This window comes from Desmodus rotundus, chromosome 5, assembly GCF_022682495.2.
Source record: "Desmodus rotundus isolate HL8 chromosome 5, HLdesRot8A.1, whole genome shotgun sequence".
NCBI classification, from domain to species: domain Eukaryota; kingdom Metazoa; phylum Chordata; class Mammalia; order Chiroptera; family Phyllostomidae; genus Desmodus; species Desmodus rotundus.
The window spans coordinates 15,438,715-15,463,643 of record NC_071391.1 but is presented as its reverse complement, the minus strand read 5'-3'; the positions used below and the strand labels follow the sequence as shown (position 1 = coordinate 15,463,643).

Genomic DNA, 24,929 nt, shown 5'->3' with positions numbered 1-24,929 from the left:
CCGGAGATGAGCAGAAGGAGATACTTGCTTCTGGGTGAAATGTGCTTATATATGGGCCTTTGGAAATTTTCCCACCAGTGCTGTTTCAGAATAGGGTTTGGGTGCTGGTCCATGTACTTGCTTGTTTTCCTAACCTTTGAGTGGCTCAGTTTTGGATGCAAGAGTGAGATCCAGAACTCCTAGAAATTGAGCTATTCAAAGGGGAAGTTGTGTATTCAACCATTCATTTGAGATAAGCCTGCTGCTGATGCTGGGAGTTCTTCGGAAATCCTTGGGAGCATGCTGGGGAGACGCAGCCTGGGAGATTGTGTAGCAACGTCTCTATCGCAGTGCCAGGAAAATGGGGCAAAGGAAGAGATGGTTAACAAAAAGCTAGGAGTGGAGAGAGTTACATTTAAAGGTGTGAGTACTGCCCCTATCAGCGTGGCTCAGCCCAGTGTGGCTCAGCTGGTTGGGCATCATCCCACAAAGCGAAAGGTCGCGAAAGGTCGCGGGTTTGATTCCCAGTCAGGGCACACGCCTGGGTTGCAGGTTCAGCCCTGGTCGGGGTGCTTGCGAGAGACAACCGATCAATGTTTCTCTCTCATGTGGATGCTCTCTCTCTTTCTCCCTCCCTTCTCCTCTCTCTAAAAAATAAAATTAAATTGAAAAAAACATAGAGGAGTGAGTACTCTGCAGTCAGCCAAGGAGCAAGGTTTTGAGCAAGTTCTCAAAGTTCTGAGAAGGATGAGAAGAAAAGAGTCCATTTACTGTGATACAGTTTCATAACTGTGTTTGTTGATATTAAGGTGTTTTTTTTCCTTTTCATTTCCTATGTGCCAACTGGGTAGAGACTATTTTAAACAAGACAAAACAACAGCAACCAATCTGTGGATTCTGAATTCTAGTATATTTTTAGAAGGCTGGGAATGTGGGGTGAGGTAAAAATAAAATTGAGATTAAATCCTAGGAGCTATTAATTCCTAGCAAGAATCACCGGGCTCTATGTGAGATCCTAGGGGAGGAGCAAAAATATGTTCACTAAGGTGTGATACGTTAGATCTTGCACTGGGCAGTGGCTGCGTTTGAAATGGTTCTCAGCTGTTCCCTCGCAGCAACACAGCTTAAAATAGAGGCCCCAGTGGTTAGGCCATGTCCAGTCCTGCTTTGTTGCTGCTGTTGGGAAAGGTGAGGGGTGACCCCGAGAGTGCTCTCCTCCTTAACCCGTTCCTGATTTCAAGACCCTCGAGCCTTTGTCCGGAGGGGCTGCGGGCCACAGAAATGCCTGCCCTAAATCTGTAGTACTGACGGGCCAGGTTCTGGAATCCTTGTCCTGAAACGGGGGCTAGTAATTTTTAGTTTAGCTGGGAGGGTAAGTCCCTCCCCATAAAATCTCAGGGGGGCAGAGCATAGGTCCTGACTTTTGTGTTAAAATCATCACATGAATTAGAAAAGAAGGCGATGGGTGTTGGGGAGCCAGCTGATGTCCATCAGAAAGACTAAGAATAATCTGGACTGTGAGAAACCGGGGTGATGGGCAGCGCTCTGCCACCAAGTCTTTCGTCCGTGCGTGTGTGCAGGTGTGAAATCTTATGGGTGTTGCCGGGCTGTGAGACTTTGGGCTTCTATTTTATTTATTCAAAACTTTTCTGTAGCCGGCTGCTTAGTAGATCTTTTATTTTAGCCCTGACAGGTTTCCAGCTGACTCTCAAGGGGTTTTCTTAATAGCCAGATCTATGGAAAGCCCTTCGATTTATTTTCAATTTTTATCTTATTAATTACTTCTACTAATTTTCTTAGGTTTCTTTAATTCTTTTCTAAATTATCAAATTGGGTACTAAATCCTTATATAGTAATTCTGAGTACATCTGAGTAAACTTGAAGTATAAGTCTAGAAGCAATTGAAATTTCAGAATTGAGAGCTCACTACATTTCATCTCTAAGATCTTTAATAAAAAGTGGCTACATGCTTTCCTGTTTTAAGTAAATGAGATATGTTATCAGACTTCAACATAACATTTAAGGCAAGTGTCTGATTTTTAATGTTAGTGAAATTATTAATGAGGAAAGAAAATGTTTTAATATTTTTTATCAGCCACAAATCTCCATAGGTTGAAGGATTTTAATAGAATGCCATACTGTATTTACATAAACCAGGTTGAAATATTTATAGTATTCAGTGAATTCTATTTCATGGTCTTTATTTCTTTCAAAATACACAAAAAATAGAGTGCTAATTTTTTTGGTACTCCTTCCTCCAGGAGGTGGAGCTTAACTATGTTCACCTTGAATATACATGGAGCATAGTGACTTGCTTCTAACGAGGAAAACATGGAATGGGAACAGTAGTGACTTCGTAATGGAGAGGCCTGACAGAGCCAGCTCAGCCGGGGGGTCAAGGTTCACTTCACCTGCAATGAGCCCTGTTGATATCGAGTACCCCGGATACGACGGGAAGAGAAGGGCACGTCGCCTCTGTAGTATTCCCAGAACCTCTCATAATTAGAAAACTTCAGATCAACCCACGCTGGGGGACGTTCCGCAAGGTTCCTGACCAGTGCTTCTCAAAAGTCAAGGTGATGAAAGTTAAGGAAAGACCAGGAAACCGTCACAGATGGGAGGAGACTAAGGAGACAGGCTTAGTCAGTGCAGTGCAGTGTCCTGGATTAGTTCCTGGAACAGAAAAAAGACTTGAGAAGAAAACTGAGAGAATCTGAAAAGAAGAGAGAAGGTCTATAGTTAACTTCTTACTTTTGCTCACTATACCCTGGTGACACAGGAGCTGACGGTGGGGAGCTCCAGTGGTGCCCTTAGCACGCGGTACTTACAACATGCTAACACCAGGGGGAGCTCTGGGGTGAAGGGTGTTTGGGACACTCTGGTTTACAATTGCACAGAGTTCTCTAAGTCCAAAATGATTTCAAAATAAAAAGCTAAAAAAGAAAGTAATTACAACTTTGCATGGAAAAGAAATAAAAAAAATATTTACACTTACGAAAATATTGTAAAATGAACTCTGCTACTGTTATGTGAACAAATGTCCGTGGCTCTGTGAAAAATTCCAGCGAGCATGATGTATGTGGGGTCCTCAAGAGCTGTGTGCAAATAATTGAGATGATGGGGCTGGAAAGCCATGCGAGGTGATGGAAAAGCTCTTCCAGAGACATCGGAGGCTTTCACGTGGAGGATGCGTGGGGAGGGGCAAACGAAGTAGCTTCGTGAATAAGGGAGTGAACAAAAGCACACTCATACTTCATGTGTTAGTAAGGTATTTTAAATGGAACTAAATTAACAAGATAAATATTTTAAGGAAAAACTGGTGTGCTGATAAATCCCAGGTACTTATTAGTCTTTGTTGTTGTTGTTTCGGAAATCTCTTTTTACTTTAAAGAAGGTAAATTCTGTTTATGTTGCTTATTGAATCCTTGAGTGAAGGAGTGCGAGGTGTTTGTGAACTTCCCCTACTCCGCCAGGAAAACTGGTAACCTGGGCACTGTGCAGTTCTGTGAAACTTTCAGCACATGCGAAGTGCCTCTGAGGGGTTATGTTGGTATTCTTTTTCCTTTTAAGTTGTCATTTAACTCTTATGTTTATAAAAATGGAGGAAGCCAAAGAATAAACACAACCAGTCTGGCTTGCAGTGATTTTCAACGAGAAATCAGGATGCTCGGGTTATAAATTGGCCTCACCATTGGATTTTTTCAGTTGCTGGGTAGAGATTATTAATAATCTAATTATTAGATTATTATTATTACATCTCTGCTACCTCCAGCCTGTGGTGACATCATTCACGAAGGGCATTTTGCACGCTCACCTTTGCAGCAGGTTAGTAAGACATGACCAGGTGGGCCCTGAGAAGCCGGCTGCATAGGAAACTTTGGAAAGGTGGGGATGCTCAGTGGCTCCATTTGCCACAGCAAACAAAGGGAAGAGCGAACGCGCCTTTCGCGCACGTGTTAGTGAAGACTTGGAATCCCTTTGGAAGTTTCCGATTCATCTTCAGACACAGCTTTGAAAAATTAATCCATGAGGTGTGGAAATATTTTCCAGCCCTTCGCCTGAAATAAATGGTTCTGTCAGTGTTAGTGTGTTAAGAGAAAATTTCCTATAGCTCACATCTCTTGAATTTCCTAGGTTGCTCCAAGGCAGGGTGCTTTTGCGTCTTTAATAGCGCAGCTGTTTTTTCTAAACTTTTTGAGGGAGAAGGTGAATGTTTTATTTAGTATGTCTTGGTTCTTTGTGTTTCTTGAGTCTGTGTTTTGTTGTTTCTCATTAATTTTAGAAAATTCTCAGCGATTAGTTCTTTAAATGTTTCTGTCTGTTGCCTTGTCTCCCAGCCCCTTCTGGGATTGTTACAGGTGTGCTGGAACATTCGATGCCACCCTGCAGTTCTTGGATGCTCTGCTCTGTTTTCTTGCACTCTTCTTTCTCTTTGCATTTTGCTTTGGATCACTTCTTGCTTGCTTTTTTAAATTCATTTTTAGAGAGAGGAGAAGGGAGGGAGAGAGAGGGAGAGAAACATCGATGCGGCAGAGAAACAGCACTTGGTTGCCTCTCGCATATATCCCTACCAGGTTCCAAACCTGCAACCCAGGCATGTGCCCTGACTGGGAATCGAACTGGCGGCCTTTTGCTTTGCGGGATGATGCCCAAGCAGCGGAGCCACACCAGTCAGGGCTGGATCATTTCTTTTTCTATTTCCAAGTTCGCTATTGTTTTCCTCTGCTGTATGTTCTATAAGCATGTTGAAAGAATTCTCTATGATATTATTATTTTTTACTTCCAGACTTTTCACTTAAAACCATTTTTAGTAGTCACCATCTTTCTACTGAAAATTCTCACCTGTTCATGTAAGTTATCTACCTTTTCACTAGATTCCTTAACACATTAATAGTAGTTATTTTAAAGTCTCTGTCCTATAGTTCTAATATCTTGGTCATGTATGGATCTGGTTCTTTTGACATCTTTATGCCAGTGAGTCGTTTTCTCTTGTTTGTTGTTTTTGTTTTTCACTGCCACCTCCCCCGCTTGCTCCCAGTAAATTTTGATTGAATGACGGGCATTCCGTGTAGAGACACTGAAGAGACCAGGGTGACCGTCTTGACTAGAAATGGGCAAACCTCTTCCGTCAGGCCTCGACTGAGGGAGGTGGACCCAGTCTACAGTCGCTGGGCTGAGCTTGGGTTTCCTGTCACCAGGCTTCTCTTCCGCACACATGCCAGCTGCTGCACCTGTGTTCTTAGTGCTGGGCCCTGGGTACCGAGGTTTTTCTCTGAGTTCCGGCGCCCACCTCTCACTTCACTTTCAGCAGGCCCTGCTGGCCTGCGCCACAGAGAGGCCTTTCCCCTCAGTGGTGGGCTTCGTGGCTTATATGTGCTGCTTGGCTCCTGGCGGGGACAGTGGGGTCCTCCTTTCTCCTGGTCCAGACCCAGCCTCAGGCAGACCCGTGTGCCTGGCCTTGGAGGTGGGACTTTCTCAGAGTGTCTGCTTCCTCCCCCTGTGGCAGCTATATCTGCTCTTTATCTGTGGGGAGTCTTCCATTGGCAACTTTCCTGCCCCTGCCCTAGTGGTGGCTGACCTCTGCTTTGTATCAGTGCAGGACCCCGACCTGAGTAAGTTTTCTCGCTTGTCCTCCACCACTCGCTTGTCCCACCAGGGACAGATGGCTTCTGCTTCTCGCACAGCACAGGACACCTTAGTCCAGGTTGCAGGGGGGAGGGTGTCCTGCCCCTCCAACAGCAGTGGACTACTGTGGCTTCCCCAGTGCAAGGCACAAGAGGCGTTTTCTGCCACTTGCGCAGCTGTACAGCCCCTCCCAGGGGGCTGGCTGCCTTCCCACCCCTCTCCCGAGGGGAGGCGGTGGATCTGGGACTAGCCCTGGGGAACTGGAGGGTTTTCTGCCCCTCCCCCAACAGTCTGAGGTTTTTGCTTTGGATTAAAAGGAAAAAAACACCCAAGAAATGGGCAAGGTTTTTACCTGTATGCTGTTGAGGGGGACTCTTTGGTTTCCTTCTCTGCCCCAGTCTTCCCCAAGAATGTCCAGCAGCTTGCAAATAAATACAGACTCCCCTTGTGTTGGGAGCTTCCAACTTGTTTTTGCCAGCCCACACTCAGTGTTAAGAATTTGCTGACACTTTAGCTGTTTTCCTGGGCTGCTTTTATGGTAGCCACCTCTCCTCTTCCAAAGCTGGAATCATTTGTGTGTCCCATTGCTCCTGAGGGAGCTTGTCACCCTTTGAAATTCAATCTTTCTCCCTCAAATCCACTTCCCCCATCTTTCATCTTTTAACCTCATGGATGGAACTTAGGGGATTTGGAAAGTTCTGTGAGCTGCCAGTGGTGCCTGTGCCTCCGTGTGCCTCTGAGGCCGTGTTGTCGGGTGGGTATGTCCTTTCAGCGAGTGTTTGACTGCCTCTCTGTGATAGGCGCCGTGCCGGAGGCCGGGCCTTCAGTGGGAGCAGACCCAGATGTGTTCCCACGCCCGTGGTTTCTGGGGAAGTACTGTTCTCTTCCATGCAGGCTGAGGGCTTAAGCTGCAAGGCACATGTTATTGGTTGCTGTACTTGTCATGATGAAGCTCAGCCACATTCCCATCTGATGTATTTTTATTGTTTCTAACTCTGTTGTCCGACCAGTCGGGTTTTGACTGTCTCTAAGCATTGAGATGGATGGAGTGCAGCACGGAGATCCCATCCTGTCTCTTCTTCCTCCACGCCCATCCCAAAAAGTGTTGAAGGTATTCCATTTTTTTAATAGTTTATTTTTTATTGTATTTTTTCTATTACCATTTATCCCTCTTATACCCTCTAGCACCTCTACCCACACCCCTTCCCCCCCAAAACATGTTGAAGGTATTCTAATGTAAGTGACAAAGACCCTAAGGGGAACAAGACGGATATAAGTTTGGAGGAGAGAGCTAAGGTTTTCTGATTGTTCTGCACTAGCACTTTATGAGCAGGAAGCTTCATAAAACTCATCTCATTAATCATCACAGCTTCACAAGATAGGTGTTATGATCTTCCTTGTACAAATTTCAAACTTGAAATTATGCAAGATGCTCATAGCTCTGACTCTTTATGCTACAATGCACTGGCTTCCTTTAACATGTGTTTTTGCTGTTGGCTTTAAGATACAGAAAATCAGAGAAGTTAGCCCCAGCTGGTGTGGCACAGTGGATTGAATGCCAGCCTATGAAACAGAGGGTCACTGGTTCGACTCCCAGTCAGGGCCCATGCCTGGGTTGCAGGCCAAGTCCGCATATGGGGCGCATAAGAGGCAACCACGCATTGATGTTTCTCTCCCTCTGTTTCTCCCTCCTTTCCCCTCTCTCTAAAAATAAATAAACAAAATCTTTTAAGAAAGGAAAAGAAAATCAGAGAGATCAAGCGCATTTAATTGATGTGTAAACTGAAGTAGCAATTTCAATTTGAAGTAACTCTTTGCTTAGGATATTTTTAGGTTGGCCTAATCCTTGCCCTTTATGAACTTTATTACTTTCATGTTTGAAAGCATTACAGGAATTTCATAGCTTTTGTACTTTGAAATCTGCTTGTTTTGTGAAGTTACGGTGGCATTTGCTTAATGAGGAAAGGGTTAGACATTTTGTTCACAGTTACATGGGTATGTCCGTTTCACATGTGACTTCATTCAACTGTGTGGCTTCCACAGTGTAGGGTGACTGGAGAATTCCCATAGCTGCTGAAGAGTGTCTCATTTAACCTTTTCAGCTAGAAATAAATGTGGCCCATGTTCTGGGTGCAGGGAAACCCAAACACAAGTGTTTGCTTTGCTTACTGGATGGGAACAGTGGTGCTTTCGGGTGTTGCCCGTGTCGCTGAAAACACCTTCCCCTCTCTCGACAAGTGGCTGACTCTGCACCCTGGAGGGGCTGTAAAACATAATGCCTTCTAAGCACTTCAGGGTGTTACAGAGGTCCTGCAGAAACATTTAAGCCAGAGAAGTTCCCTTGAGCTATGATTATCGGCAAAGCTTGCTTCCTCTACAGTGACTTGGAGTTTGGTGGACAGAGCGAGATGATTTGAGACATCTTAAATTAGAAGCTCTGTCCTACAGTTGGGCCTTTGGCTGGTATTCTAGGTGGATTTGTTACCAATCACTGTTTCCTATAAATCCCAAAGGCTGCTGTCTCCACCATGATTAAATGCGAACACAAAGCTTTGAAATGCTTAAGTTTGAGCATGGTTTAATTTGAATATGATTTAAAGTAAAAGAACATATGACGATGGACCCACTTGGGTAGAAGTTTTAGGATGTGTGTGTTTATGTGTGGGCTTATGCTTCTTAGTGGATTTTTACACCTCTCGTCTCTGGAAAAAGGACCATTTCCTAAAGCTTACCATCTGCTGGTACTCTTAATTCTCTGGAATGGAGTGGGAAAAGGTCTGAATTTAGGGTTAGAGTTTAGATTCCCGGGTTTGAGTTGCGACTCTGCCACTTAACATCTTTGTATGTCACATGTGAAGTGAGCTTTGTCTCTGCCCCAAATAAGGGACGAGCTGGTTATGAAGAGCAAGTGAGACCATGAAAACAGAAGCGCTTTACAGCAGATAAAACATTCTGATGTTGCAAGGCTGCCACTTTTTAAAAATGCCAGTTCCTACACCCAAGGAGCTCATAATGTAGCCAGAGAGAGAAAAGTGACCATCCAAAATATAGCAAAACAATCACAGGCCAGCATATGGCGGAACTAACTTGTAAGGTGAAGGCTGTAGGGCTGTGGGATTTCACAATAAGGGGAAGTTGTTGATATTTGGGGTGATCAGTTAAGATTTCCCAAGAGGATAGATTCTTTCGGGTCTCATAAATTGTAAATATTTTGGCTAGATGATGCGGGGAGGGGAGCAGCAACCTGAATTTAAGCAAGAATAAGATTGGAGTGAGTAGGGTATGTCTGAGAAGCAGCCACAGGCAGCCAGCCGGCCCCCAGGCTGTGCCCAGATGGGAAACTACAAGATAGCTTAAGTCACATGCCTTTGGAAGCTAAATCTGTTTCAGCTTTTCAAGGAGTAGGAGAAATTCTCATTGTGATGCTTTTGCCTTTTTCCTATAATTAGTGGAGAGAATAGTTGTCACATAACTCAGAAAGTATCCTGGGCTTTAACTAATGAATAGAGGACTTGCCTGGCAAGCAGAGCCAAAGTTGGCAAGTCTGGACTAGAAAGTGTCTTTTCCCTCCACCTCTCGTGGCGTGCTTCCCGTCCCCTCATGTTAAATTTTCAGGCATTCACCCCTGTGTAAGTCCCATGGTCTCTGATTTTGAGTGGAGTCATAGGTCGGAGTGAAGCTGGGGAGATCATCCAGAGCAGCAACCTGCTTCATTAGTAACTGAGTTTAAACTCTGCTTGGATAAGAAACTGGGTCCTTTCAGAAGACTATACTGGACTATGGCAGAGTGGCTGGTATTGAAGTAACCCTCTGGCCAAAAGAAGAAAAAGAAGGATGAAAGCTTAGTGAAGTAGATACAGCAACAATGTGGGGGCACTGAAGAGCAGCTAGTGCAGTCAGTCCCTGAGGGATTCGGATTCCCGGGAGGAAGGAAGCACACTGCGGTGAGCGCACGCTCTCTCGTTTTCTCCCTGAAGGCATGTGCTGATTCACCACGCAGGGGTATGGACTCATGGCAGAGAGCAGTGGTCCCAGAGGGCTGAGAGGCTGGAGTTGGGGGTTGTGAAAATGTCTGAGATTTAGAGGACAGAATCCCAAGGAAAAGGGAACCCCAGGGATGTAAGCAGAAAAATGGGCATTCAGTCTTCCTCTGAGGTGTTTGCTAACTCCCAAGGTGCACCTGGTCAGAGCAAGCCCCCAAGACCCTCTGCGGAAAGAAGCAGCGGGGAGCCTAATCAGCTGTGCAAACACTTGAGCAACAAGCACGGTGTTGATGAGGTAAAGGCTGTGTTCAGGCCTGCCAGAATGGAGGGCCTGGTAGTTAACCCGGCTTTGACGGGAAGTTCCAAAGGGCCGTACCTTAAGAGGAAGGGACAGCTGAAGAAAGCTGGCCCTAACAACTCAGAACCAACCACCAGCCGGATCAAAGTGGCCTGACTCTGTTGGTCGTCCCGACAGGGAATATAGTGCACTCCCAGGAGGAAGATGACCTGGATCCTCCACGGTTATGAAGACAGAAGGTTTGGCAAATGACAAATTCAGAGGCATGCTAGAGTTTGAAACCAGGCAACCAAAATAAAGAGAAGAAACAAGTAGTAGAAAGAGACCTACAGCTGATTTCAGGAACCTGTCAGAAACTGTGTTCAATAAAATAGAAGAAAAGGAGAATTTCAATACAGATATGAAATCTGCTTTTGTCAAATGAAATGTCATGTGGAAATGCTGGCGCTGAAATGAAGAATTCAGCACATGAGTCTAACAGCAGTTCAGACACGCACGAAAAGAAGAGGGGAGTATTGGACCGTGAGAAGATATCCAGATCGGAGCACAGAGAGAGGAAGTACAGGGAAGAGAACACGAGACACGTGGGACACAGGGAGAAGATTTCACGTATGCGTATTTGGAGCCTTAGCAGAAGAAAGATGGGCGGAGAGTTTTCTAAAAATGGCGAAAGACATCAAACCACAGAGTGCAGAAGCTCTGCACTCCTTAGTGGGGTACCTGCAAAGAGCTGTGCCTTTGCTGAGACGCTGTAACGCTGTAAGCCAAAGACAGAGAAAGCTTGAATGCAGTCAGAATTCAAAGCCATGTTATTTTCAAAGGAGCACCAGTAAGTCCGACGGCAAAAATTGGATGAAGCTAGAAGACAATGAAGTTGTACTTAGAATGTGCTGGAAAAAAAGAAAAGATTGCCAACCTAAAATTCTCTATCCAGCAAACGTATTTTCCAAAACGAATGTGGGGAAGAAAAGAAATGTCCAAACAAATAAAAACAGAGAGAACTTGTTGTCAGCTGACCTGCCTCGAAAACAACAGCAAGTTCTCAAGGAGCAGGAAGATAATTTGAGATGGAAGCCCAGATGTGCTTGAAGAAATGAAGAATACCAGGAGGGGAAAACATATGGTAAATATAAATGCCAGTTTACTTTTAAAATCAATAATAACGATATCTTATACGATTGAAAATATGTAGAGGAAAAATATTGGGCACTGGCAGCACAACAGGTGGAATAGGATAAATGGAGGTTTTCTTATATTGCCTGGTAAGCTGTAAAATGACTAATTTGAAGTGTAATATCATTAATCAGTGATACTTTAATTGTTAGGATAGCTGCTAAAAGAACAACAGAAGACTCAAAAATCAGCAATCTAATGAAGAAGAAAAGCATGGAATAATAATAGAATTTGTTTGACCAATTCTAGAGGCAAGAAGGGAGAAGTAAAGGAACAAGCACAGAAGAAACAAATGAGATGACCGCACACTTGAACTCGGCCACGTCAGTAGTCACGTCAGGTGTACGTGGGACTCTGTGTGCAGTTGGAAGCCAGAGATTTTTGATGGGATAAAATATTAAAATTTATTTAAACTCTTTTACAAGAGACAGTCTTGAAACAAGCCGTGAGAACACAAATTTGAAAGTAAGAGTGTAGAAATAAGCACTCACATCCTCATCCACATGTGCACACACAGACAGACAACATCGTAAGGGTGCAGACTATTTAAACAGCACTAACCAAGTCACTCTGCTTGACAGTTATAGAACATCGTGCTTATCAACTGCAGAACGTACTTTTTACATTTACAAGAATAAACAAAATGCTTCGGCCATAAATCAAGTTTAAATAAATACAAAGTATTGAAAGAACACCTACGCTCTCTCACCACAGTGCGAACAAAGTAGAAATCAGTAACAGGTAAATAGGAAATCCCAAAATGTTTGGAAATTAAACAGTATACTTCTAAAATGACTCATGGTCAAAGAAGACATCACAGTGGAAATTAGACAATTTTTAAAAAATTACAATGAAAATGACATATAGATGTATGGTATGCATTTAAAATAGTGCATAGAGGTAAATTTATAGCTTTAAGTGCACATATGAGAAACAAAGGTTGAAATCAGTTATCTAAACCGCAATCTCAAGAAACTAAACAGATAACTAAAGCCCTCCAAAACAGAAGAAATGAAATAATAAAAATAAGAGCAGAAAGGAACAAAATAGAAAAGGAAATGTGTGATAAAAAATCCCATAAATTGGTATTTTGAAAAGATTAATAAAGTTTATAGACCTTTGGTAGGACTAATCACATGCAAAGAGAAGACACATATCAATATCAGGAGTAAAATTGTATTATACAGATTCTACAGGCATTAAACAGACGTTAACACACACTTTTAGTCTATTAAATTTACCAATTTAAATGAAATGAGCATAGTCCTTGAAAAATGCTATCTGGTTTCGTTTTTTCCATAGGTGGCTCTACTAGCACTCGTTGTCTTTAACTTCATTTGAAACAGTTTCGTTAGACCGTGTTGTGACAGCTGTCATACCAGTGTGCATTTTCTAAAAAGCCTACCAAAATTGGTGAGTTTTTGTGTAGTCATTTTAATATTGAAGATGGAAGAAGATATGCAACAACTTCAGCACATTATGCTTTATTATTTCAAGAAAGGTAAAAATGCAACTGAAACACACAAAGATTTGTGCAGTGCATGGAGAAGGTGCTGTGACTGATGGAATGTGTCAAAAGTGGTTTGCGAAGTTTCTTGGTACTGTTGACATTTTGGCTAAATAATTCTTTGCTGTGGGGCTGTCTCGTGCACTGGAAGATGTTTAACAGCACCCCTGGCCTCTACCCACTAGAAGCCAATAGCAGGAAATAGCCGACATACTCAAAATATCCAAATCTTATAATAAAGTTATTGATGAAAATGAAAAATGTGCCTTCTGTCTTATGGAAAAACCATACGGACTGTTTTGGCCGACCCAGTACTTACAGAACAGACACACACGTGACATACACATCAGCTTATGTCTATGAAGAAAATTAATCCATGATTTAAAGCCTTCGCACACCAAGGAACACCTAGCCCAGATGGCTTTTTTGATGTTAGAATACATCAAACCTTTCAAGGAAGAAATAAGGCTAGTCTTATGTAAAACTTCTCAGGGAATAGAAAAAGGAGGAATAGTTTTCAACTCATTTTATGAAGCCAGCATAACCTTAATACCCAAACCTGACTTAACTATTGTAAGTGTTGAGCAAAAGAGGTCAGACAGAAAACAGTACCTATTGTTTGATTTCATTTATATGAAATCCAGTAATGGGCACAGTAGAAATCAGAACAATGATTTACTCTTAGAGGGGTGAGATGCTGACTGGGACGCAGCGGAAGGGAATCTCCTGGGGTGCGGAGTGTTGTCTGTCTTTATCTGGGTGATAGTTGTAAGTATGTTCACATGTATAAATTCAGTGAATGGTACACCTACAATTTCTGCACTTTATGTATGTTATATCTTTTTTTAAAAAGACTATACATTTGCCCTGGTATACGCATATTTTCATCATCACGTGATTTCCCTTATATCTCCATTGAACCCAGGGTGCGCTTCCCTTGCTCACATTCCATTTCGACTCTATCTGATGAAGGTGCACTTCGCGTGGAGCTGGTGTGAACCTCAGGGAGCATTTGCCGTGGGCTCCCCGCTTTGGGGGAACAAAGGAATTACCTACGCCCAGTGCTGGGTGTGATCGGCATCTAGTTCTTCCACTGGTCTCACTCACTTAATACAGTGTCCTTTTCTTTACAGGCACGGTGGTTCTGGGAGGCGTACTTCCAGTCAATTAAAGCCATCGCCCTGGCCACCCTGCAGATTATCAACGACCGCATCTACCCATACGCCGCCATCTCCTATGAAGACTGGAACGACCCTCCGGCCGTGGTACGTGAATTCCGGTGCCAGCCGCGTCAGGCACAGTCCAGTTGCTGGGGTGGGACGAAGGAAAAGGTGCTGGATTTGTAACGGCTGTTTAAATTCTAGCTTTCTAAGACGAAAGCGGCCGGCATACTTGGGGTCTGATACGATGACACAAGTACAGAAGTAGCAGCTTCTAGTTTGTTTTCAATGTGCTTAGGAAGACAGTGTGTTTATTTATGGCAGAGATCAGCGCGGAGGCTTGGGTCTGGGTGGAAATCGTGATGGCTTCTGCAGTGGTAGTGCTTAGAACTCTTGAAAAGATTCTGTAAGCTACTTAGTAATAATAGTTTCTATTTTGAGTGCTTACTCTCTGCCAGGGATTGTGCTTTACATGGATTGTTTCAGTTAACTTTTCGAACACACTGTGAGGCAAATAGTCAGCGAAAGTGACCTAGAGGCATTGTGGATGGCCACAGCCACTTGCTGAGGCCTCTGGGCTTCTTCCTCACTGGAAGGAGTCACAGGCTTTGTGCCGCTGTAGGGATTGTGGAGTGGCAATACCTTCTTTCTCACCGAAAATGCCTGAAGCTCTGGGGCTGGCAGTTCTTGCTTCCTAACCGCTTGGGAGCACACCTGGCTGTCTCGCTCACAGACCCCAAGGCATTCGTGTACTGGACTCCATTCTTCATTCTAATCATTGCTGGCTTTCTGGCCAGCCCTCCCTGTCTCCTGACTCTACCTTCTCAATAGTGCTGTATACTGCCGCCTGGTTAATCTTCCTACAGGACTCCCTCCCTCCCTTCCCTTCTTCTTCCCCCCCTCCCTTCCTTCCTCCAGTCTTTATTAAGCAGTTACTATGTGTCAGGCAAGCCACCAGGTGCTGAAAATACAGAGAAAGAAGCCAGTCCCTGCCCTCGAAGCAACTCTCCACTGACTTGGGAAGCCAGCAAGTAAGGCTGCAGTGGTATGAGAAGTGCAGCGATACAGCGGTGCCCGGTGCTGTGGAACACGGAGGCAGTGCTTCTTGTGGGGAGGGGCCAGGGCACTTCCTGAAGTGAGGATGCCAGAGAGGAAGCGATACATGCTTAGGGTAAAACAGAACAAAACAACAGCTTTCTGTGTGCTTGAGGAAAAGTTGACTTCTGTTCATCTCCTCCCTTGAATCCATTACCAAAAGTAACCTTCCAGAATGTTTCTGTCCACATACAAGCATGATTCTATGATTCGGAACACAAATGGGGACGTATGGCACATACTGTTCTGCATCTTGCCTTTTTTACTTTACTGAGAGATCACTGACTGGTTTCCATCCCCTTCTATGTAGAATGCGATCGGCTGTCCGTGCCCACCGATTTCAGTTCTGTGAGTTTTGCGTTTGTGGGTTCAACCCACTGCAGATCGAAAATATATTTTTAAAAATCCCAGAAAGTTTCAAAAAGCAAAACTTGAACTGCCACATGCTGAGCACTACACTGGACCCGTAGGACTGGAGTGATGTGTAGGCGTACCCTGCCGCAGCCTCTGTGCAAAACCAGTGTAGATTATGTGCAAACAACGTGCCACTTTGTATAAGGGACTTGAGCATCTGCCGTCGTGGGACCGCCCCCGGGGGGGTTCTGGAACCAACCCCCCATTCTGCCAGGGGATGGCTGTACTTCAGTTTTTAAGGGTAGCATTACATTGAGGTGTATCTTACATAGCAAGTCTGTCGTTGATGGAGATTTAGATTGCTCCCCCCCTATTTTCAAACAGTAATACGATACTTTTATATATGTTTGCACATAAATGTGCAAATTTATGAAATTAATTTCAGCTGAGAGATTGCATAAAGAACATACACATTTTGATGTTGATAGATATTAAGAAATTGCCTTTCACACGACTCTACCAACCTCAGCCCCATGAACAACATTTTGGTTACTCTGCTGGTTCCCCATGCCATGAGTGACCCTGAATGCTTGGAGTTTTGCTCGCATGCTAGGTAAAAAATGATCTTGCTTGTGGTTTCCAAGTGGAAGGTTGATATTTCCGTCAGTTTCCCCCAGAACACAAATAGAACTCCAGTTTGTATTTTGATTTGTCACGCTGACTTTTTAGATTGTTTCAAGCATTTATTTATTCTGTAGATACACACTTTGAGTGCCTGCTACTTTCCAGATGGTGTTCCTGCTACTTGAAATGTATCAGTGAACGAAGCAGAGAAAGACCTGTGCCTTTGGGGAGTTTATACAGCAATTGATCTTACTATTGGGAAGCAAGTTTGCTTTTCAGTAGGATTTTAAAGTTTTCCTTATATAGGTCCTCCATAAGTCCTGAAAATCTTTCTTAGGCATTATATCTTTCTTATGCGCTCATGAAGGAATATTTTCTGAATGTATAGTTTCTTACTGGGTACCATTTATATAAAGAGATGTTACTGGCTTTTGTATATAAATTATGTATTCTTTTACTGAATTCTACAATTGTTTCATCTTTTCAGTTGATTCTCCTATGTTTTCCAGATGTGTAATCATATCCACAAAGTAATTTTACTCCCATTTTCCAATATTTGAGCCTTTTGCTTTTTTCTATCTAATGACATTGGCTAGCACTTCTAAAACAATGCTAAGTGATCAGCTGCGTGTGAAGAGAGAAGGGGAGGCATTGTCTAGTCAGAGGAAGAGGGGAGGTTCGATTTTATAGAGAAAGAACAGCCAATTCGGAGGGCAGAGGGGCCCAGAGAGCACGGTGGTTTAGGGAACTTCACGGAGGTCGTTGTGGCAGAAATGAAGGAGGTGTGTGAGGCAGAGGCAGAGAACGAAGCCTGGAAAGGCCCCTGATCTCCGAATACCCTGTACCTTCCAGAAGGTGTTGGCGTGTTACCTGCCGGCAACTGGAAATCTCTGAAACATTTAAACAGGGAAGTGATGTGGTGAGCTAGTGTTCTAGATCAATCAACATCCCTGTGGAAACGGTTAAATTGCGGTGGGAAAAGACTGGACACGGGAGGCTATTTTGGGAGTCCAGGGAGACTTACTAGGGAATAAGTGTGAGCAGTATCCTGGAGAATCGACTGTTTGAACCAGCAAATCAGGGAGTTTGGGAAAGTTGAGGTATACTTAGGGTACCGTTTGTCCAGATGGAGAATGCGCGCGTATGGGGGTCGTGGGTGAGGATGGTGTTGGAGTCCAAACTCAGTCCGACTGCAGGGCCTTCCACACTCTGGCTCCAGTCTGCCTTTCAAGCTTTATTTCCTTCTGTTCTCTTTACGGGAATTCTAGATTTCTGGCAACAGCGTTTGCTCTACCTGTGAATACTCCATGCTCTTCCTTCTCTGTGCCTTTCACTGTCGGTCCTTCCACCATAGCCTTTAATTGTCCACATTTTATCCAGATTTCGGTGGCCCGCTCATGTACCCCTCCCTCCGGGAGGTCTTCCCAGACCACTAAGCTGGAAGTACTCTTCCCTCCTCGTCAGTCTTAGAGCATATTACCTGTGTTTCTTTCCTGTCACGTAACGTGCCGAGAAGGGTAATCCCTTGTAAAGTTGTACGCGTTTTAAGAGAATGTCTGAGTTATCTCCTTATCCATGACAATACCTAAGGCCGTTTAACCCAGGCAGGAGGCCCTTTTGATACAGAAGGCGGGAGAAAGACTGGGACCCCAGGACTTGAGCCGTCGAGCCTCACTCACACGCTGATGTGACGTCCATCCTTTTATTTGACCTTCACCTGTTGGGGAGGTGGGGGAGGTGATCAATTCTCTCTTTATGAAGCTGACATGATGAGACTGACTTGTCTGAGGTCATACAATCGACAAGTCGTGTAAACAAGCGAGAGCCCAGGTCTCCCATCTGTAGATTATTCTAAGTTGCTGATGGAGTTTTACGGGAGCCCGTGAGCCTCCTCTGGGCTGGAACATTTCCACCATTTCAAGCATATGGTGCAAGCTTGAGAGAGAGAACATCACATCTGCTCCTCCGCGTGAGAGTTCGTGCAGGGGGCGGCCATGCCCCAGCAGAGAGTGCAGGAACAATGGACTTCATTCCGTACTTTCATCTGAGGCTCTGAGAAGGGTTCAGTAAGAATACATGGTTGGAATTTTGGTTCTCTTGTCTTTCATAAGAATATAAACTAGAAGAAAATAGTACATGAAGTTTTGCAGTTTTGAAATAGGTGTGTTTTAATTCAGGACAAAATAGTCAAATTCGGGAAAGAACATAAGTACAAAAAGCATACATCCTGATATGTTATTGGAAAATATATTCTATATTTTTTTCTTTTAACTCTTCCTTAAATAGTCCTTTTCTGGGGAATTCAGTGTTGGTCACATTTCTAGGCGCTCAGGTGAGAAGAGTCCTGATTTAAAGCTGGGGGCTTTATATTCTGTATCTTCAGCGAAAGCAGCTGGCCTGAGAAGTGATGGTTTATTCATTGTTATCTTTTTCCCGCCCCCTCCGAAATACTTAACCTCCTCTAGATATGATCACTAGGGACCCACTCACAGGGGAGGCTCCCCATTCCATCACAGTTACGGTGTCAAACCCCAAGGCAGGGGCCTACCGCCACGCACTGACTTGCTCGGACTGGAGAGGAAGTGGTGAGAGGAGCCCCGTTTTGGCCAGATGCTGCCGCCTTGGTCTAATGTTAAAGAAAAAGCAAAAAAGCAAAGAAACAACTACTAAAAAAAACATTGTGTGGATTAGGAAGACAGCGAGGGGTGACCTGGCTGAAACCAGGTGCTCACGTCACCAGATGCTCTGCCATTCTTCCCTGTCACCAGATAGGAGACTGATTACACTTTGCATATTGTGTTGCGCTCTCAAAACTTGAACCAGGAGGATGAGCTAACTCTTGAGCATCACTTTAAAGTTGCAGCTCTGTCTGGTGTGGAGACGTCCGCCCTTTATTTTGAATCTTTTCTTTGGGAGGAATTTCTCAACAAGTTATGAGGGGATGAATTTGTTTTTATCATTAATAACTCCTCATGTCAAGGCTGCCTATATTTTTCTATCTTTTCAGTCTCTCCATGCTTGCTTTTTTCTCCCTTTTTTGGCAAATATCAGCAAAACTTTTTCACCTCCCCAAATACTCCACACCTGTGTCACGTGTCTCGTTAGTGTCACTTCTGGTCTTGCCCCTTGGCAGGCCTCACCCCTACATTTGGGCCTAGCCTATGGAGCTGAGAATCTCCATGGACACCCTCCCTTGCCTTGCCTCTGGGTCTCTGCCAGATACGAGCATGTCTGGGAGACAGAGACCCAGGCAAGTGAGCAGTAAATGTGACATAAGGACAGAGGAGGCCAAGAACTGAGAGATTTTGGATTCCTGGCATGTGTCACTGAAACCATATTTTCTCAGCAATAATTTTTTAAAAACTAAATGTAATGTAGCCCTAAAATCATGTTGTAGAGTGGAGTAATTACCCATGTTATTTTTCTACAACGTGATTTAAAAGATGATTCCCTACCTTTTCAATGTCATTTTATCTACCCAGTCCTTTTGACAGTTTTTTCCAAATAGACTGTTATGGACAACACTAGTAAAAATTCTCCAATGAAGAAAATTTCTTTTCTTCATTGACCAGACTGGTACCCAGGCAGAAAGGGGAGAAGGTGGGGGTTCCATGGCCATTGACAAAAGTTGATGAGCAAAATGGGAAAGTAACTTAAAATGGATTATTGTACCCAACACAAGAATGAGGCTGAAAAACAAGAGCTTGTTCCTATGAAATCTGGCCTGAGCGGCAACGTTGCTGCAAGAAAGGCCTCAGACGAGGATTACATACTTACCTGCACTTCCTATTAGCGTCAGTCCAAGTCCAGCCTTGTTTGTTTTTTTAAATCCTCACCCGAGGACATTTTTTTTCATTGCTTTTAGAGAGAGAGGAAGGGAGAGAGAGAAACATACCTCCTGGAGCAGGGATCAAACCTGCAACCTAGGTATGTACCCTGGTGGGAATCGAACCCGCTACCTTTTGGTTACAGGACAACACTCCAAGCAACTGAGCAACGTCGGCCAGCGCCAAGTCCATTTTTGCAGACAGGAAGGGAAGGAATCAGTAGATGGGAATAATGCATAAGAGCACCTGATTGACAGTTACCACTCAGGAGGAGCAGGAATTCGAGTTGGAGGGTGCTCTGGCCCCCTGAGTTCTAGGGGAGTGGCTCTCTGGCTTTAGTGTGCATCTGCATCTCCTGAAAGGCGTGTTAAAACAGATAGCTGCCTCTTTACCCAGTTTTTAGATTGAGTGGGTCTGGGCAGGGCCCTGGAATTTTCCTTTCTGGCAAGTTCCCAAGTGGTGGTGATGCCACCGGTCCAGGGACCACATTTGATGTGGGATTGACTCACTGCGTGCATCCTAACTCAACGACTGGAGAAGGCTCTCTCTGACCATCCAGTTCCTCTTCTGGACCCCTAGGGCTTGGATCAGAAGCATCTAGAGACGGGGTCGGACTACATCTGTCTCAGCTACACGGAAAGTTCAGGGCTGCTTATAGTTAGTAGATGTCCAGATGGCGGCCCTCACTCACAAAGGTTACAGTTGTACCAGCAGCTGAAAATATCACTCAACTGTAAACACTAACAAGCAATAAATCACTCTGCAGGTTGAAGAAGCACCAGCTCCGATGCATGAAGCAGAGCTCTGAGTTGAAAAGATACCAGGTTAACAGTCTGTTTAATTCAACTCAGTGCCCTTTAACTTCCAGGTTGTGGAATGTTTCTCTGGAATTTGAAAGCCTACCCTGCCCCCCAGGAGGCCTTCTGGGCTTATTCTCCCCTTCTTCCTCCCACCGCCTAGATATGACTAAAGTATGTATGGAATTTAGAAATTTTGGCTTGAATTTTAAGTAAGTGTAAGCTTTTTGAAGTCTTTAGAGGTATCACATTGATAGAATCACAGTAGCGTAAGCAATCCATTATATTACCCGAAATTCCAAACCTTTTTTTGAGTAGCCTTTGCCTTTAAATTGTCTCCCATCTGTCGTTACTTCTATGGAAATAAGCTGGGAAGTCTAGGTCATCAGCAGCCAGGGAATAAAGAAAGCTGAGTTGGGTCTGCAGATGAAGAGATGCAGGAAGATCCAAAGAGCTTGATCTGGTGCCCCAAGCAATGAACTTGGCCAGTTCTGGTGGTCAGGTGGAAAAAGGAAAAGACCAGATCACTAGCCAGATCCAGGTGGGGAGGAGATGCGAGGAATAGAAACAGCTCAACCCAAGGCTGTTGCTAAGATGGTCACGTCACCCCGGGCTTTTGCATGAGCACCCGGACCCTTTCTAGTAGAGGGAGACGCCTGTGTATACACATCCGCGCAGCAGCTCCAGCGGGGGTGGGCGGATCTGTCCCCCCCCCCCTCCCCCGATGCGGTGCTGGCCCTGTCGCTAACTGGGAGTCCACTTTGGGGCTCCCGCGTTCGTGAATCAAAACCTGACTGCTCCTTGCAGCACACAGCTGGTAGGAGGGCGGTGAGTAGAATAGTTTCTCGGAGTCTGTGGGAGCTTGATCTGGCAGCAGATTAATTAAGAACATACTGAATGTTTGGCAAAAGTCATCCTTCATGCCCCAGCTATCACTTATTAGCACATCAAATTCCCTCTCCCCTTGTTTCAGAGGCCCTTTTAATTCTTCCTTGAGGTCGGCTTAAAAGATTCAGAAGCAGAAACTACCAGGAGAATGTAGTTGTTGGGTATTTCAATTAATGAATTTTGTTTCTATTTCTGATATCCTATCCTAGTTACATGCCTCCCAGATAATTAATATTTAAGCGTAATTTTCTAGTAAACAGCCCTTACAGCTACAGAGTAGAAAAATCTCCATGTTGCTCCAGCTAGAAGTGGATTCTTCACTTTTGGTTCTCTTTGTTTTTTTTGTCTCGGCTGTATTTCTTAATTTTATATTTTAAAAACTAGTACTGCTTCACACACGTATGGTTTTGAAATTCAAATAGTAATTACAGCATACACTGGTAACTAAAATCAAGGCTTCTCCCAAAAGGCAACTGCTGTCAACTCTCGTAGCTCCCACTGGGGTTCATCTTCTTATCTTCCCGGACAATGCTTATCAAGCCGAGTTTGCATGTCTCATGTAACACACGTTATCTTGTTGCTTCCTTCGAGTTAGCACTTTCTCTCCTGTTCTCCCTTCTTCCTCTGTACATTTCTCTTTCTCCCATCTTACCAGTAGGGCCGTATCATCTTTTTTGTTTTATTATTAAAGCAGTGCTTATTTGATACATTATTAGGACTGTATAAATGTTGTTTTCAACCGGAATCAAGTAGTAAACAATGATTATGTGTCCTGTATAACTTTTTATTTTCCAGGGAGTTCATAACTGCCTCTTTTTTTTCCTCTTAGTTTTCCACGCTCCTATCACTAACTAGTTTTTACTAAATTCTCCAACTGCAGAATAAAATGGTCACAACAGGTAAACTGTAGGCTTTTTCTTTCTGGGCTGACTGCTCTCTAGGTCTCCTCTACAGTGTTCGCCCAGAACTCAGTTTCTGGGAATTCGCTTTTTCTCTCTTTTTTGTTGGATTCTGTTTCCACGTTCTAACATCGTCCTCATTTTTGGTTTATTTTTTTCTAATAGCTTCTCAAGAAAGGGACTATTAGGAGATAAATTCTCTGTCGCCTTGCGTGTCTGAAAATGTGTTCCATGTCATGTTTGATTATTAGTTGGGCTAATAGTGTAGGTTTCCGGTCAAGGTGGGTTTGCTTCCAAATTTTGACAGCATTGCTTCATTGTTTGCTGAGCTTCCCACTGTAATATCGAAAACTAAGATGCTCTAATTCCTGATCCTTCTATATGACAGTTTAATCTTTCTTCCTGGGAAACTTGATGATGACATGCCTTGGTATCACTGTGTTTTTGTTCGCTGGATACCAGTGTGGGCTCTTAGAGCTTGAAATTCTTGTCCAGTTCTGAGAACTGTATGTGTCATATTTTTGATTGTTTTCTCCCTTTGTTTTCTTTTTCTTTATGGAACTTCCATGGCCTCGATGGTGAAAGTACTAGATTGATCCTTATTTTTCTTATCTTTTCTGTCCTATTTTTCTCCTTTTGTAGTGGTTTTTTTGCTTTTAATTTCTCAGATATTTTCTCAATTTTATCTAATAATCTTTCTTTTGATTGTTTAAACTTTTTCCACTTTTAATTTCTAAGAGTTTTTCACTTTTAATTTCTAACTTCTAGTTAATCTTTTTCATAGCTTCTTATTCTTGCTTTTTTAAGGATACAGTACTTTCTCTGAAGATACTTGTGGGTTTTAATTTTTCTTTAGCTCCTTGTATTGTTCATTTCCTTGGAATTCCCTTTTTATCTCATGACTTTCTGTCTTTCATGTGGGAAACTGTCTCCGATAACCTGAGGCTTCTCCGCAGTCTGCTCGTATTTACGAGTGGTCGCCCAACGCTGATTAGTAGCTCTTCCTGCGCGGGGTAGACTTCACTTAGGTTACAGGATGGGGACCCGGTTGTTTGCACACATGTTGATATTTATGCGTTAGTTCTGTTGGATTGATTCATTGATTCGGGGAATAATCTTTCCACCTTGGAAGTACAGGGGAGGATGGCTAAGTCTGGGCTACGGCGAGCATTTTGGGACCTGAACGGAGGAAGGAGGTGGGCTCTCGTTCATTTTACGGAAGATCACTTGCTCTCCTCTGTTCCGTGTAGTGTCTGACCCTGCCTCCAGGCCTCGTCCCTGAGTATGGAGTCTCCCTAACTCATTTTCTCCAGGGAGTAACTCACCTTCACCTGCTGAGAAGAACAGCGAGAGGGCTGGCCTGCCTGGGTATGCCAGTTTAAGGGGTCTTGGGACCAACTGTTCCTTATTCCTGTTTTTCGAGTTTTTCCTTCCTGAACACCTAGTACCTCCAATTTCTTTTTGTTTTTAATGAAGATTGCATTTATTTATTTTAGAGAGAGGGGAAGGGAGAGAGAGAAACATCGATGTGCGAGGGAAACATTGATTCATTGCCTCTCGCAAGCCCTGAACTGGGGACCTGGTCCGCAACCCTGTCGTGTACCAAGGATCAAACTAGCCACCTTTCGGTTTGTGTAGCCCACTGAGCCTACCAGCCAGGGCATACCTCCAGTTCCTGAGTCTTCTTATTATCAGCCTTGGAAAGCTTAGCTTTTTATGCTTTGCTAGGTAGTTTATGTTCATCTATCTGCATTTTGTTGTTTGATTGAACAGACCTAAAATTCTCCGTATTTTTTTATTTTAATTCTTTATTTTGACATAATTTCAGACTTAAAATTCCAAAAATAGTACAGAGTTTCTGTACGCATCTCATCCATATTCCTCACGTCAGTATTTTACCACACTTCCTTTGTTATTTCTCTCTGTGTGTGCATATGTTGTGTGTATGTGTGCACAGGGTGAGGCAAAGAGGCTTACAGTTCTGAGTGTGTGAAACAGAGTTTATTTGTTCTTGGGTTATTGTTGATTAATGTATTATTTTGCATGCGAACAACTGGAAACCTAGTCTTGCCCACCCCTGTATGTGCACACACATATTTTTCCCGAACCATTTGGAAGGTGCAGATGTTGTGCACATTTACCCCTAAATACTTCTCGTGCAGAATCACAGTATGGTTAGCGAAATCACCCAGAAATAAGCATCGATACAGTATTATTTCACCTGTAGACCTTCTTTAGATTTTGCCGTTTCTCCCAGTACTGCTGCTCATTGTAGCGGAAAAAAATCCCAGACCGTGCATTGCATCCGGGGTCCTGTTTCTTTAGCCTCCTTTAATCTGGAGCAATTTCTTAGTCTCTGTCCTACACGACATTGACGTTTTTGAGGGGAACGTGTCAGTTATTTTGTAAGATGTTCCTTGTTTGGGATTTCTTTGATGGTTTTGCATCAAAATATGCATTTGGTTTTCAAATTATTGAAATTCACGTTATGCACTTTTGATAGGAATATTGCCAAGGTGATGTGCTCTCTGCGTATCATATTGGAGGACACATGTCCCTTTGTCCCATTCCTTGTAATGACAACGTCAGTCACAGGTTTTGGCTGGATTTCTCCAATGTAATGTAACTAATTTTTCTTTTAATTAGTGGGGAAAGCCTTTGAGACTATAAATATCCTGTCACTCCTCAAACTTTCACCCACTAGTTTTAGCATCCACGGA

At 43.7% G+C, this 24,929-nt stretch overlaps 1 protein-coding gene across 2 annotated transcripts in view; it reads left to right on the top strand.

Moving 5' to 3' along the window:
* The window catches only part of EXT2 (exostosin glycosyltransferase 2), a 127,902-nt gene that overhangs the window by 47,715 nt on the left and 55,258 nt on the right, over positions 1-24,929 (top strand). For both annotated transcript variants that reach the window (XM_053923876.1, XM_053923875.1), the window contains exon 8: positions 13,699-13,830. In XM_053923876.1, the coding sequence (XP_053779851.1) occupies positions 13,699-13,830 (132 nt within the window). The remainder of the gene's footprint in view (positions 1-13,698; positions 13,831-24,929) is intronic.